Here is a 14,426-nt window from a genome sequence, read left to right on the forward strand (position 1 = left end):
AGATTCACCTTGTAAAGAATACGTCACAGACCATCATTTACATAATGCCGTGAGTGCCACGTTGCTGGAGCCTGTGCGCTCTCATTATTATGAGATCACGCCCAGTTTCTCGCAGGGGCAAGTGCATGATTGTCTGAGCAGGGAGAGGCGAGGGAGGAGATGATGTAAGAGCCAAAGGCACTATTAACGGCTTAAAAACAAATCATCTCTGGCCAGTGGAATATAACATTAGCCTCATTTCACCAAGACCCAGAGAGGGAAAAAAATGCTCACCGATATGATGGTAGAAGAGGAATTTGAAATAAGAGAGGACGAACCGTGGTATGATCATCAGGACTTGCAACATGGTAAGCGGTTTAAATAACTCAAGTGATGCTGGTGGTACTAGTGTGTGAGTGAATGCTGCTGCTCGGGTATCGCCTATGGCTACTGACTGAGCTTGGACTAGAGAGCATCTCACAACACTTGCATGAAACAGCTCAGCAGTTACATAGAAACACAGTGACAGTAAATGTTTTAGTGGTAATACTGTATGATATTATTATACGTAAATTACATTTCTAGATTTCTTTAACATGTTTTTACAGTATTTTTTTTAATGGCATTATTATAAATTATCGGATTTGTGTCCCACACTACTTAATAGTACAGAGAAACAAAAATCCCTTCAAATAATATAATTAGTAAACCTTAAGCAGGTTGAAGGCGTATTACTAATTAGGCCGCCTACACAGTGTATCTTGGTTGTTTTAAGAGGTTTTGCAAGACGTAAATTGATGTATTTTTGTTTGTTTGTTTAATAACTTTGGCCACATTTATTGCTTCGAGGCCACTTTTTTTTTTCTATTTGCCTACAAAATGTTTCAAAACTAGATACACGACTCCTAGTATTACTGCACTTTAAATAAGAGAGAATACATTTTTAGTAAACTTCATTGGAGCGAAAGCTTAGCAAAACGATCCATTGTATTGTGTTCCCGCTATTGCCGTGCATTGAAGCTTTCAAACTACGGCTGATGTTGACTAGTCCTCTTATACGAAATTCACTTTGACGCAAGATCTTGCAGTATGGGTTTTATTAAATTGTGTTTGTGGCATTGGTATGGTTCATGATGTTTGTCCAAAATAAGTTTTATCTCGAAAGGATGTGTGGCAATCCTCAGCTAAAAGGATGTTGCATTCAGGCTATGGGGTTTGCAGACAGACGCTGTAGTTTTTTGCTTCTGTAAATTGCAGTGAAATAGGATTGTTGTTTTTATACCCTGCTGGGATAAGCCAGAAGTCATTTACAGTTGCATAGAAGCATACAGCAAGCACACACTTTTACTGTCCATGTATTGTTTGTATTAATTTTGCATCACATACATTCACTAGGCTGTTTCAAATGATCAAACATCAGTCTCTTAAAATGAGAAAGTGACAACTGATCTGAGTTCTGTGGGTACTTGTATTTCTGTTTAGGGACCAGTCACTTATAAACCATAAAGACCAATCCATTGCTGCAGAAACGTTTCTGATGTTGTAAAATATCTCCCATCTCAATCTAAGACTAGACTTTGCTTGTCATTCTTTTTAAGTCCCATCTCAGACAGGAAGCCAGCAGCACAGTGTGGTTCCATGGTTGTTTGAGGTAATTTTAGGGTATAGGTCAAATCTTGTGTAAAACCTTTGAGCTTTAGTGAGTCTGCTGGAGTGAAAGGATCTAAAGTCCTTTAGACATCTCTGGCAGTAGACAGGTTGTCTTATCAGTAATTCTCTAAATCCACATTAGTATACGTGATGTAGATTGATTTCATTTTACATTTCAGTAGTTCTGGAGCAGCTGTGATGCAGGCACTTTATCTGTGTTGAAGCAACCAGCTACTGGAAGGTCTCTGCTAAAATAAACAGGATTAAGAGGCATAGTAGGATTCTATTCGGCTTAGATGGTTGACACCTGGATGTTTTGGTTGACCTAGATCAACTCAGTAGAAATTCCAGCTGCTTCTGCAATGTAAACGCAGTTCTGTGATGGGATCGCCTATCAAGGCTAGCCTGAGGCGGAGGCAGGTTCTCATCAAAAAGGCACCGATTCCTTTTGTGATCGTACAGGTAATTTACTAACGTCAAGCCCATGATCATGTGCATGGACACGCTATGAACTTGTCTGCTCCTGTCCTGTTTATTATCAGGTTTGGATGTCTATCTCACCATTCTCTGATTGGATTTTTAGGTGTCTTGTGTCCTGCTGTCCGGTCTGTTTTAACATTGTTTCTGTACTACAGTTCCAAGGTGTAAAATAAACCAATGTCATTGTTTTCTCTTTTATTTGTAAATTTATTTTATACTAATGTAGTTTATAGACTATTTACTTGACCAGTTTGAGAGTAGTTCCTCCAATTAGTTATTAATTAAAGTGGGTACTATCCTGTTCTTGGAAACCCCCTCCAATGATTGATGATAATCTTGTGAGGAGCTTTTCAAGGCATGGCCTAGACTGACTTTTAAAATGCTGATTCAAGCTTAGTGGTGAGTTAAGGCTTTTTGATGAAGCGTTTTCATGTTCTAATCATTATAAAAGATTATAGATACTGCCTTTAAGGCTGTCACTACCTTTTCAGCATCTTTACAATAACTTGATCTGAATTACAGTTTAACTTTAAAAATTGAACAATGCTGGCAACCTGCTTACAGAGCAACACATAGTGTACCAGGCACCACCCTGTTATAATTGTTCAATGCCAAGATCTTGGATCAACTGTTTCACGTGGTGTGGCATAAGCTGGCTCACTATAATTTAGGTAGAAGCTTGCTTCATTCATTTGCTTTTGCCAAGACCTGCTAAAGTCCAATTAAAGGAGGTGAACGGCATTCATTAGAAAAATATGTTGAAGAATAAAGACCAGCTCGACCTACAGCAGCAGTGCTTTGCACGGCTGCCACCAGTGTTTTACTTCCATATTCTTGTGAATGTTATATGTAGGATTATTTTATGGTGGGGTCAGCGAAAGGCATATGTAAAGAATATGTCAAACTTTAATTTGTAATCATTTATTCAGAAATGATCATCCAGTGGTGCTGGGACTTGGAATGAACATTAGTTAATTCAGCCGACGGGGCAAATCCCTGATTAACAGGTTGGTGGTGTTTTTACCACTGATCGTCTACGTTGCTGAACTGTTCTGAATCGAACAGTGTCTTGAACAGCAAAACCCTCCGCGTGTTCAGCAGAAGGGAGAGCCAAGGCTTCAATGGCATGGATACTGTGGGCTTCTTTCATGACGTCTTGAAACTGTACAACAGTTATTCTAATATTCTCCACTGAACAATACCAGTCTTTGATATCTGAGCGATCCATTTCACCCCCCAGATAAATGACATTCCTTAACACGAGGGATGATGTTTAACATGAGAGGGCAAGTCTTCTAGTGCAGACATGCAGGTCAAAAACACGTGCTGCCTTGTAAAACCTCGAGATTAGTCGCATTCAAATAAAAAGCAAGACAGACGGTGATCAGAAACTGTATATTTTGCAGTATCTTGTTTTTAATTTGAGATATAAACAGCTAACTTTTTTTTTTAATGAGAAACATATCTTGGATAATGTTCAGTGTAGAATATTTTTTTAACAAACATGAAGGGTTCACTGGTTATTTTTTTTTTTTGGTGGGGTGTTTCCGAGGTGAAATACTGGCGATGCAGAGGGACAGGGAATGCTGTCTCCGGTGCTTCGTTTGTTTTTCATTGATTTGAAAACCGCCTTCTCTACCTCTGCTACACTACAGTAAATCTCACATCCCACATCAATAGTTTTTAACAAAGCGAATACTTTTCAAATAGCATCCCTTAGGCAATGTTTGTACCGATCGTTCCAGATTTGCACCTGGCTGCCGAGCTCGGAAAAACTCTGTTGGACCGAAACAGAGAGTTGGAGGAGGGGCTTCAACAGATGTACTCAACCAATCAGGAGCAGCTGCAGGAAATCGAGGTAATGAATGGTTCAGTTCTATGTCATTTTTTAATTATACATACTATAATATCAGGCTATGTGTTTAATTAGACATACTGTAATGTAAAGCTATGTGTTTTTAATTAGACATACTGTAATGTAGGGCTATGTGTTTTTAATTAGACACTGTAATGTAAAGCTATGTGTTTTTAATTAGACATACTGTAATGTAGGGCTATGTGTTTATGCGCATGTATTTATTTCTTAGCTACTTTGACACACCATGACAAAGGGAATATAATCTTAAACTGTGCTTTGTGAAGTTGATGACTCCAGTCTGGCGTTTGACCTTCCTCCTATGTCTTTGTTAATACAGTCATGCCCTTACAGTGCCTGTGTCAACTGCAGCTCCTTGTGTCAGACCATAGCTGCTGTATTCAGTCAAGGGTATGAAAGGAACTAAGCTTCTTAATCTTCGTGTGCTGCAGTCTGAGGTCTTGTTTTGATGCCTGTACTGTACTTTGCTGTAGTGTATTCTGCACTGATGTCCACAGCTATAGCTACTGTAGGGTTGAGCTAAAAATGCCGGCTCTCCCTTTTATAATCACTTTCGTCAGCCGTCCAAGGAAATCAGGTTAAGAAAGCACTGACTGACCCAGGAAGTCATCGATTGCTTCTGATTCTGTTAAGCTCCACGGGTCTGCAACTGAACCCAGAAATCTACCTACTGCACCTTGCAGATGAGCACGCTCTTTAAATGCTAACTTTTTAAATAACCCACATGAGGTCAGATTTGCAGCAATTCACAAAGCAGATGTTTTTATTGGGCGATTGAGGCTGGATGCTTTGCAGGTCTCATTATTCCTGATGCAGCACTCTGAAGCCAATACATGCTGTATTCATTAGAGTAATTTATACACAATACTGCAGGTCTGCTGAGATGCACCATCTTATTCGCAGAGATGCCCTTGGATAGGGAAGGCTTTGTATGAGAATAAGTCCAGAGGGAATTTAGCCAGGCTTGAATATTTTTTGCTAATTTAATTGACTAGCTGATAAATGTAAACCCTTAATTCAATGATTTCAATAGATCATCCCTTGAATCGGTGCATCATTGAATTTAATGTGCTTCCTTCCTTCTGAATGTAACATCAACGTGAACAGTGATCGGCACCGCCAGCATTCTGAATGAGCATCCAATCCATTCTCATTTGTTATGCCCTTTGTTGTCAGTACGTTAATAGTGTGTTCATTTATTAGAGGCAAAAATAAAACTGTTGCTTTTATATATTTGATTTTAGCAAACTATTTCTTAGAATTGGCATTGGGAATTGATTTTAAAAAGGAATTGGAATTGAAAAACAGGAATTGACCCGAACCCTGGACCTAAGGCCTCTGTACAGTATCTGGACAAACACTTTGCTTGAAATGTTTTAAAATCAGATCTGAAGCCTTCTTGGCATTAGCACAGGGCTACTGAGTGGGAGCATATAACAATTATACAGGCCAGACCACATGACACTTGATAGACTCTGCACGTTCCCAGATGTTTCAATAGAAGGAATTCTTTTGATCTATAAAAACTTACAGTACTCATCAGTGCATCAGTGTCAGGTGCTCTGGTATAGTATATACACAAATATAACTCTAGTCACCCAAGCCTGTCTCTTGTGTAACAAGATACATTTATATAGAAATATAACTGTTGTTGAATGTTTAGCACTGCCGAAGGTCATTGAATCAAAGCATTATTATCTTTTTACTGCTGATAAAACCGCAGCGCTGGTGAATAATCGGGGCTCACTGTGTGTTGACTGTTATAACTCTAACAGGGTCCTCATGTCAGGTTTTCCTTTGTTTGATAAACTGGATCATGTTTGTGGGGGAAGCACGAAGCCACTTGAGCTTACTACAGAAGCTGTGCAGCTTGTAGATATCTTGATGGATTGCGGTATTGTTCCTGTTTTTGCAGTGTGTATTTTAAGGCAATAATGCAGAAGACATTCCTCAGTTGCTAGATTACGTTGATGTTCATAATTATCTTCACTATTTTGCTTGATAAGATCCTGTAACTGCATGACCTCTGTACTAATGTACTCTGAGGTGGAGATACCTGGCCCGAGAGATTAGGAAGTTCAGGTGAGCTATTTAGAGGTGGCCAGCCACCTGGTTGTAAATCACAAATCTGATCCTAAACTCTCCCTCTTTATCAGTAGCTGTAAAGCACAAGGCTGATGCTGTTGCAGTACATTAGCTCTTGAGGCTGTCTGTTCCACTTGGCTCAATACTTCTACTGTATTTAGACAGGAAGGGGACATTGGACACTGCCCTCCCCCAGAACTCCTATGTTGTCCCAGTGTCCCAGACTGGGAACGAATCAGGGTCCCAAGAGTAGTCCAGTGTCCTCTTCCTAACTGACAGATGCATGTTTTGACTTTGGTAGGAAATAATAAAAAAAAAACAAAAAAAAAAAACCCAAAACTGATGAACTGCTTCCAGTATTTGTGAAGAGATTAAATACAAAGGAATGGCTACAATGGTGGCAGATTGCTGTTTGAAATGAAAAACGAGAGCATTTGTAAGTCGATTTGATGTTTTTTTTTTTTTGTTACAGTTGTCTTTCAGCCGTGTGTCTTTGTGCTGTTTTGAATACATTAATTTTTCCTTCAGCCCAGAAATCTCTTCCTCCTGAATGATCTCGGCGCTCTGCTTCACAGTAGTTCCTACTGACAGAGAGGACTGTTACTATAACCGTGCTCCTATTCAGAGTACAGTACTCACAAATTGACTAACGAAGAGTTAAAACTGCTTGCCTCTGATGAAACAACCTCCAGCATTCTAGCTGTGCTTGAGATAACCTTCAAAATCCCAAGTTCTGTCATCTCTCAGCAGGGCTGGGAAACTGCGGGTTCATCAGAACTAGGTCACAGGGAGCTAAATCAGCACCCCTGCCTAGTTGCTGTGCACCGCAGTGTGAAGCCTGCCTTTCTGTAGCACCTGGCTGGGAGAAGGCTCTAGACATACAGAGGAATGTTTAACTGTGGGCCTCTGTAAACCGTTTGATAATTGAATGCAGATATTTCTTTAGCGGTTGTTTGATATACCCAATACAGTATTTATAGGTGCAGTGGGTATTTTAATATTATGTAGACAGTTGACACAAGTGTTGGTTTGCATGCAAAAACTTGAATATGATTTATCATTGCTTACTCTTTGCTGCCCGCTTGCCTTGAGTTACTTGAATAAACCCATTTAATATGGTGGTTACAGCACTGCAGTAGTGCAAGAATGCCAGAAAGGTGAGCTGAGGACATGAACCCAGCTCAAACTCCAGGAGAATGAGCCCTCATTGAAAGCAGGATTACTAAATGCTGTATAAATATTTGTCATTTTAAATATGAGATGGGTTGTATGTAGTATTATATCTGTGTTTTTCACGCTTTAAGTGTCAGAACCATTTGGCTTTACGTAGTGAATGCAGACTCCCTCCCTCAGTCACTCGTTTCTCTCCCTCTCTCTCTGCAGCACCTCACCAAGCAGGTGGATCTTCTGCGGCAGATGAACGAGCAGCATGCCAAGGTCTACGAGCAGCTGGATGTCACGGCAAGAGAGCTGGAGCTTGCCAATCAGAAGCTGGTCCTGGACAGCCGGGCGTCCCAGCAGAAGACCACCGGGTGAGTGAAGGGGTTAGAGGGCTGTTAGAAACCGGCAGGGTATTTTCTGCTGGACAAAGAATGCTCATCATCATCATCATCATCATCATCATCACCACCACCATTATTATTTTAATTGAATTCATGCACACGGAATCACAAAGTGTTGATTACCGGCTGGCTTATCAAACCCTTACAGCCTTGTAATCAGAGGAGTGCCATTGTGTAGTTAAAACATGAATCACTTGATCTATTGTAATCGGCACAGCAAATCTACTCAAGTAGAGCGTCCGAGCAGAGCACTGTAACATAGCAGACAACAGCAAATTTGAACAGGCAGTTTATAGCAAGACATCTGGCAGGTGTAAGTCTTCCCCATGTTATTAATGTTTTCCTTAATTGGATTTGGTTTTAAAGAGTGACTGGAGGCAATGAGTTGAACCACCCATGCAGGCTTATAAAATAATTTAGAAAATGTATAGGAATGTTATATAGTCTGTTCTGACATGCAGTATCACAAACTTTTTTGTTTCTGACTAGTATGTAATATATGCAAAATGCAGCTTTCTAAAGATAGTATTACTTAACAAAATAATGAAGCGGATGAATAGAGAGAAACCTAGTTATCTGCAAGATGAAGCGATTTGAGAAAAGCAGTGGTTTGTGCCCTGCCCCGGCTCTTCCAGAGTGGCTGTGTCATGCCTGCTCTCCCCTTCCCTCTCCCAGGCTGCTGGAGACGATCGAGGGGCTGCAGGCCCAGGTGGATGAGCTTCAGCGGCAGGTGGAGGAGATGAAGCGGCCGGGTCGGGGGTGCTGTCTGAAGAGGGACCTGGCTGAGCAGCGGCACTCCAGCTCTGCCCAGAGCGTGTCCTGCCTCAAGGAGCTCTATGACCTGCGCAAGTCAGTACCGGCCTTTAACACATTAAGTGCCATTGTCCTCATTTGAGGACAGGCTACTTTGTAATTTTAGCATTTTAAATGGCCTCTACTGGTTATTTAAATGTACTCTTTAACTATATTGTTATGATAATTTGCTCAAATTTTGTTAACCGCAGAGGTAAGTGTAACTGTTAATTCAGCAAATCTAGCCCTTCAAATGCTTTTATGACACCTTCATATAAAATAAGAAGCTGAAGCCTAAAAATGATACAGCTCCATTTTCTATGTGTTGAGCTTCATAGCCGGCATGAAATTTCACTGGTCTGCTTACGGGCACGTCTAACTTGACTGCCCTCAAAATAGGACTCAGCAATTTGTAGCCAAAACAAAGTATTGGCATTTTTTTTCTGAGAAATTGATTTTAGAATGTATCAAATTACATAAATCCAGCTTGTATTGTGAACATGTATTTAGTACTTTTTAATGGGTTAACACCTACATCTGCTATACCACTACTCAGCCCCTTTCAACCCTGTGATCGACCCCCGCACACAGCACGTCCTGCCTTAGAGCTGTTTAACCTGCTATGATCTGTTGCAGCAGGAGATTTACCTCCCTGACTGTCTGCCAGGACGCTGACATTGTACCTTACCCAGCACAGCATAGCTCAGATCCCCAGCCGAGGACTTACAGTAATAACCACTGATCCACGAGCCACTGCAGTGGATTTACCTGTCTGTCTGCCAGCACAACGACCTGCATCGCAGGGTCAATGCACGATTGCCTACCTGTCAACTGATCCACTCAAGCATGTTTTTATATTTTCATATACAGCGTATAATTCTGCTCAGACTAAATTTTCTAGTTACCTGTGAGAAGCTGGGTTTTGGCTATAAACTTGCATGGATAAAAGCAAAAATGAAAAGCTAAAAATACAGTATTTCACTTTTTTTTTCTTGCAGTTTAGTTGTTGCGACTATCCTTAGTGAAAATAGCAATTACCTCTGCAGCTGTAAATAATTGCTTTCCACAGCGCGGGTTGGGTAGCTGTAACATGTTTTTACTAGACGAATACGTTTTATAGGCACAACGTTATAAGTAGTTAAGTACAGCTTGTAAGTAGTTAAGTACAGCTTAATGAACAGATAAGAATAATGTTTAGTTAAAGAGGTTTAGCTTGACTAGTGGTTCTTACGTACTGGGGAAAAACACAATGGCAGGACTGGTAGTTGTGGCTTTTTGTCACATCCTGCTTTTTTGATGTCTGGTTTCTTAAATAAGAAGCACAGTGCATAACCTGTGTAACTGTATTACTTTACATTCATTACAGAGAATAGTATATACAATAATAATAATAAAAATGAAGTAGTCAATCAAATAATCTCTTGATATCACAGAGTGCTGTTTATTTGGCCTACTTGTCATTTTAATTTTGTCGATTTATCAAACTGGGAAGCAGACAGTGGTGTTAATTTGTCAATTGCTCCTTAAGCAGCTTTTGACAAGCTCGTTATATTATTTATTTCTTAGCAGACACCCTTATCCAGGGCGACTTACAATTGTTACAAGATATCACATTATTTTTACATACAATTACCCATTTATACAGTTGGGTTTTTACTGGCGCAATCTAGGTAAAGTACCTTGCTCAAGGGTACAGCAGCAGTGTCCCCCCCACTTGGGATTGAACCCACGACCCTCCGGTCAAGAGTCCAGAGCCCGAACCACTACTCCACACTGCTGCCCTGGACCAGGGTCGGAGTCAATTCTTGTTTTTTCAATTAAAATTCATTTTTAAAACCAATTTCAATTCCCATTCCCTTTTAATCAATTCCAACACCTCTTTCATCAGAATTACAATTAGCAGTGTTCTGCAAAATGAGCTTCTCACAATGGCAACAAATAACTTAAATTGAAGTCCCTGTTAGTCAATTAAATTGGCTTCAAATGAAAGCAGTTGAACAATCACAACAATTCTGTCCCTAAAATAAACCTTTTAAATTCCAATTCCTTCGAGGAATTGGAATTGGGAATTCATTTTAAAAAGGAATTGGAAATGGAACAGGAATTGACCCCGACCCTGTAATGGACTTACTCATTTCCTATAAGGAAGTGTAGCAACCCAGAACGAGAAAGGAAGTGTGACTTCTCAGTATTAAGCTGATAATCATGTTGTGATGAGGACTGAGGTTAAAATGAGAGGAGGGTGGAGGTGCTGGCCCCGTAAAATGAGTTTAAGCCACAGTAATATTTTTAGAATTATGTAGAGTACACAACAGAGCCATCTTTCAGGGTGGTGTTTTTTTTATTATTAATTTAATTTACCAGTGGGAATCCTTTTAACCCTAAGGCTGCTGACATCCTTTTTCTTTCACCGTTCCCAGGCACTTTGTATATGATCATGTGTTTGCTGAGAAGATCACGTCGGAGTCCAGCGAGCTGAGCCAGGCGGAGGAGGAGAATGCTGCCCTCAAGAGGACGGTAACGGTACTGCAGGGCCAGCTGAGCGCGGAGCGGGGAAAGCGGGTGGCCGCAGAGCAGGAGGTGGAGCTGATCTCCCTGGAGAACGGAGACCTGGAGCAGCGCATCTCTGAGCTGAACTCCTGCCAGGCCCGGGTGCAAGAGCTGGAGAGTGACGTGGACGAGCTGCGGCAGATGTGCAAGTCCGACTCTGCCTTCGTGAGCCGTGTGGAGAAGCTGGTGCCCGAGTCCTTCCTGATCTCCTTCCGGGAGTCCCTGCTGGAGCGGGAAACGGGGGAGGAGGGGAAAGAGAACGGGGTCCCGGAAATTGACAAGCGGCCGCTGAAACGCAGCAGCAGCGAGACCAGTCTGAAGTGTGCCAGCGAGGAGGAGATCCGCAAAGGGCACGAGCAGACCTGCATCCGCCGCTCCGAGTTGGTCAAACAGAGGGGCATCTCTCTCCTGAATGAGGTGGATGCCCAGTACAGCGCCCTCCAGGTGAAGTACGAGGAACTGCTCCGCAAGTGCCAGGTGAACGACCGAGACGGCCACAGCAAGGCCGTGCAGACTTCCCAGCGCTACTCCCGAAGCAACATCGCCCTCGCCCTGCCCTCGCCCAGCGGCTGCCAGGGGGAATCGCCCAGCGACAGCCTTCCTTGGAACCAGCCCCCCACCCCAGACAGCCAGCAGCCCGAATACAAAGCCCTCTTCAAGGAAATCTTCACCTGCATCAAGAAAACGAAAGAGGACATCAGCGAGCACCAGCGAGAGAAGAATAAGCTAGTCTCTTCACAAACCCAGTGAGACTAGATAGACAAGGGAAAAGCCTTGGCTCCCATTATGGTTGAGCTTCGAGACAGGGTAGCAGTATTGTAGTAGGTTTGTCCGTCCGGTATAAAGATGGGCAGGCCAGTCGTGGGATAAAACGTAATGTGTTTTGATTTTCGTTTTTGTTCTGAAGACACAGAATGCAGTTTTTACAGCATCATTGAAGGGGTTCATATAGCTGGATTTCTTTTCAGTCCCAAAAAGCTCGATTTGCCCCTCCCTCAACTAGCATGGATAGTCAGAAAGCCATACACCCTTTTTGTAAAACTACTTAACGTTCTGTGACTGGTTTTCCTCTCTCTGCTTAGTTTTTTTTTTTTTTTTTTTGGTGGTGTGCTGTATATCTCACTTCTTTCTACACACAGATGAGACAAAATTCAGGATACATCCAACATCCTGAACAGATTTATTTTTTTTCCTACTTGTTTACTTTGCTAGTTTGTTATTTAATCTTTTTTAAAGGTTAAACAGAGTTTAATTCTAGTCAATAGTATTTTGAGAATTGGCAAATGACTACTGATAAGCATATTGTTAAAAAAGAAAAAAAAAAATCATACATTGTTGTTTAATGCATTATTATTTTTTGCATTTCATTTCCTATTCCTGTGGCTGGGATTATAGTCTAATAATGGTGCTGCCATCCGTAGAGTGTCATCATAGAAGTACCAAATAGAAAAAAAAAAAAAAGATGAATATAGTTGATATTTAATTTTGCAATTTCAGCAAAGCATAATTGCAATTATCTTTATCGCAGTGTTTGTTTAGTACTTATTTAAAGCACTTTAAGAATAGAGGATGGCGTAATTAAAACCCCTGCCAGCACTGCTGTTAATGCTTTTGTAAATAACTTTTTGGAAGTTGGTCCAGTCAGACTGTCTTAACCCTTTTGTCTGCTACACCTTATAGTGTGTCAGCCTTCTAGAATAGTTTGTTACATATTCTAATTCTACAGAGAACATTTTTCAAAAACTCATTGACACTTGCTGCTCCAGAACATTATACTACATGGGTTCTTGGTAGAGGGTACTTTGTAGCAGAGGTGGGCATGTCTGATAAACACAGCAGGTTGCTTAAGCTTCAGTACTGTCAGTCTTACACACATCACTTTAGCTGCTTTGCACTTCACGCAGATTCAGTATTGATTGCTCCTTGTCCTGTAGCGAGATAGTGTTGTTTGTTGGATTTCTTTTTTAAATACTGTGTTTCATTTTGTGACTTGCTAAGATGTCAAACGTTCAGCGGACAAAAAGAAATATACAAAATATGTAAATGGATGAAATGTAATGTTGAACAAGGATTGTGTGGAGAGGAAACGTAGGATTTGTTTGTGAAAGAAAGAATGTTGGGTTAGAAAGATAGTGAAGAGGTGAGTTTGGGGTAAGAGTAAACATTGTTCTAAAGTTGGGTGCATGGATTTGCAAGAACATGTTTTTAAGCTGTTGATAATATACATGCTGCGTTTGGAGACGTGCTTTGTATTATACAAGTTAATTACCAAAAGCAGTTCTGCTTTATACATAACCAGTTTATGTCACATAAAATACTTCATGATTGTTCATGGAAAATGTAAAACATGCTTTTACTGTAATTGTGTACGTTTTTGGAGCAAGTTATCTGGAAACTGATCTCCACTCACTGGCTGGGTAGAAACTAAGATCCAAGTGAGACTGCTATTTCTGTCCTCGTTAGCCATGGAATCCTTTTCATGTCTTATTGTTGAGAACTGAAAGATCAATAGCTAAATTAGCCTTACAATGTTGGTCCCACCTGCACAGCAGTAGTTACATATTTGTATATATGTAATCAGATGTGTGTGAACATGGTGTATTAATACCACACTTAAAATTGCACCCACCCATGACAATTTAAATAGGCAGCTTTTTTGTCTTTCTTTATTTTTTTATTTTTTTTTGCTGCTTCTAATTGAGGTACAGCAGTATTCAGTATTCTCATCGCTAGTGTTTTGTGAAGCAGATGAAAGCTATGTAAACATGTTGCCGTGCTGCCTGCCAACGCTTCTTGTGCACATCGCTGTGACAAGCTATGTTTTGTTGTGAATGTAGTTGGTATCTGATTTGCCCAGATCGTGCTAGTGTGGGCAAGACTAGGTGATTACTTAAATGCTCGTGTTGTTTTTGAAGTTCATGTAGAAACTACAGCCACTGCTGCTTGTCTTTAGTTGGGCAATAGAGTCTGAGTCCTTGGATCAACAATGTTGGTTGTTGTCTCTGTGTTAATAAAACTCCAGGTCCACAGTGGTGGAGGTGACTCAGGACGATCATGTACACAGCCAGGGATGCAGAATCCATTCCAAGTGGGTGGTGCTGGTGCCCACATGTAACTCAGGGGGGTAGGACTGAAGGTAAAGGCCCAAGGTGAAAAAGGTTGAATAGCCTTTAACAATTCTGCCTCGCTCTCCAGTGTAGTTTCTGACCCGTTCAGGAAATGTATTACATTTTATAATCACTCAGGTAACTATAAGTCTTCTGTCTGCCTGCCTTGTGCCGCCCCCGCCCCCTGAAGCCCATGGAACACTTGGCAGCATTCCAGTAACTAATGAAGTAATTGTCACCAGTAGCTCAAGCCACAAATTCTTTGATTTGACCAATTTGGTTAAAATTGCATAAAAAATGTCTCCTACAGCGTTGCCTGAAAAGTTGCCTCGTGTTATAGTACAT

General features: G+C 41.0%; 1 protein-coding gene across 1 annotated transcript; it reads left to right on the forward strand.

The window, feature by feature from the left end:
• The first annotated feature begins 30 nt into the window (after window positions 1-30).
• On the forward strand, window positions 31-13,643 carry LOC117418473 (cerebellar degeneration-related protein 2-like). Its single transcript, XM_034031572.3, has 5 exons — window positions 31-347; window positions 3,855-3,967; window positions 7,454-7,602; window positions 8,308-8,481; window positions 10,845-13,643. Exons 1-5 carry the CDS (start codon window positions 266-268, stop codon window positions 11,722-11,724), a joined length of 1,398 nt encoding a protein of 465 aa, XP_033887463.1. The 5' UTR covers window positions 31-265; the 3' UTR covers window positions 11,725-13,643.
• Window positions 13,644-14,426: the final 783 nt, after the last annotated feature.

Source organism: Acipenser ruthenus, chromosome 13 (assembly GCF_902713425.1).
Source record: "Acipenser ruthenus chromosome 13, fAciRut3.2 maternal haplotype, whole genome shotgun sequence".
NCBI lineage: Eukaryota > Metazoa > Chordata > Actinopteri > Acipenseriformes > Acipenseridae > Acipenser > Acipenser ruthenus.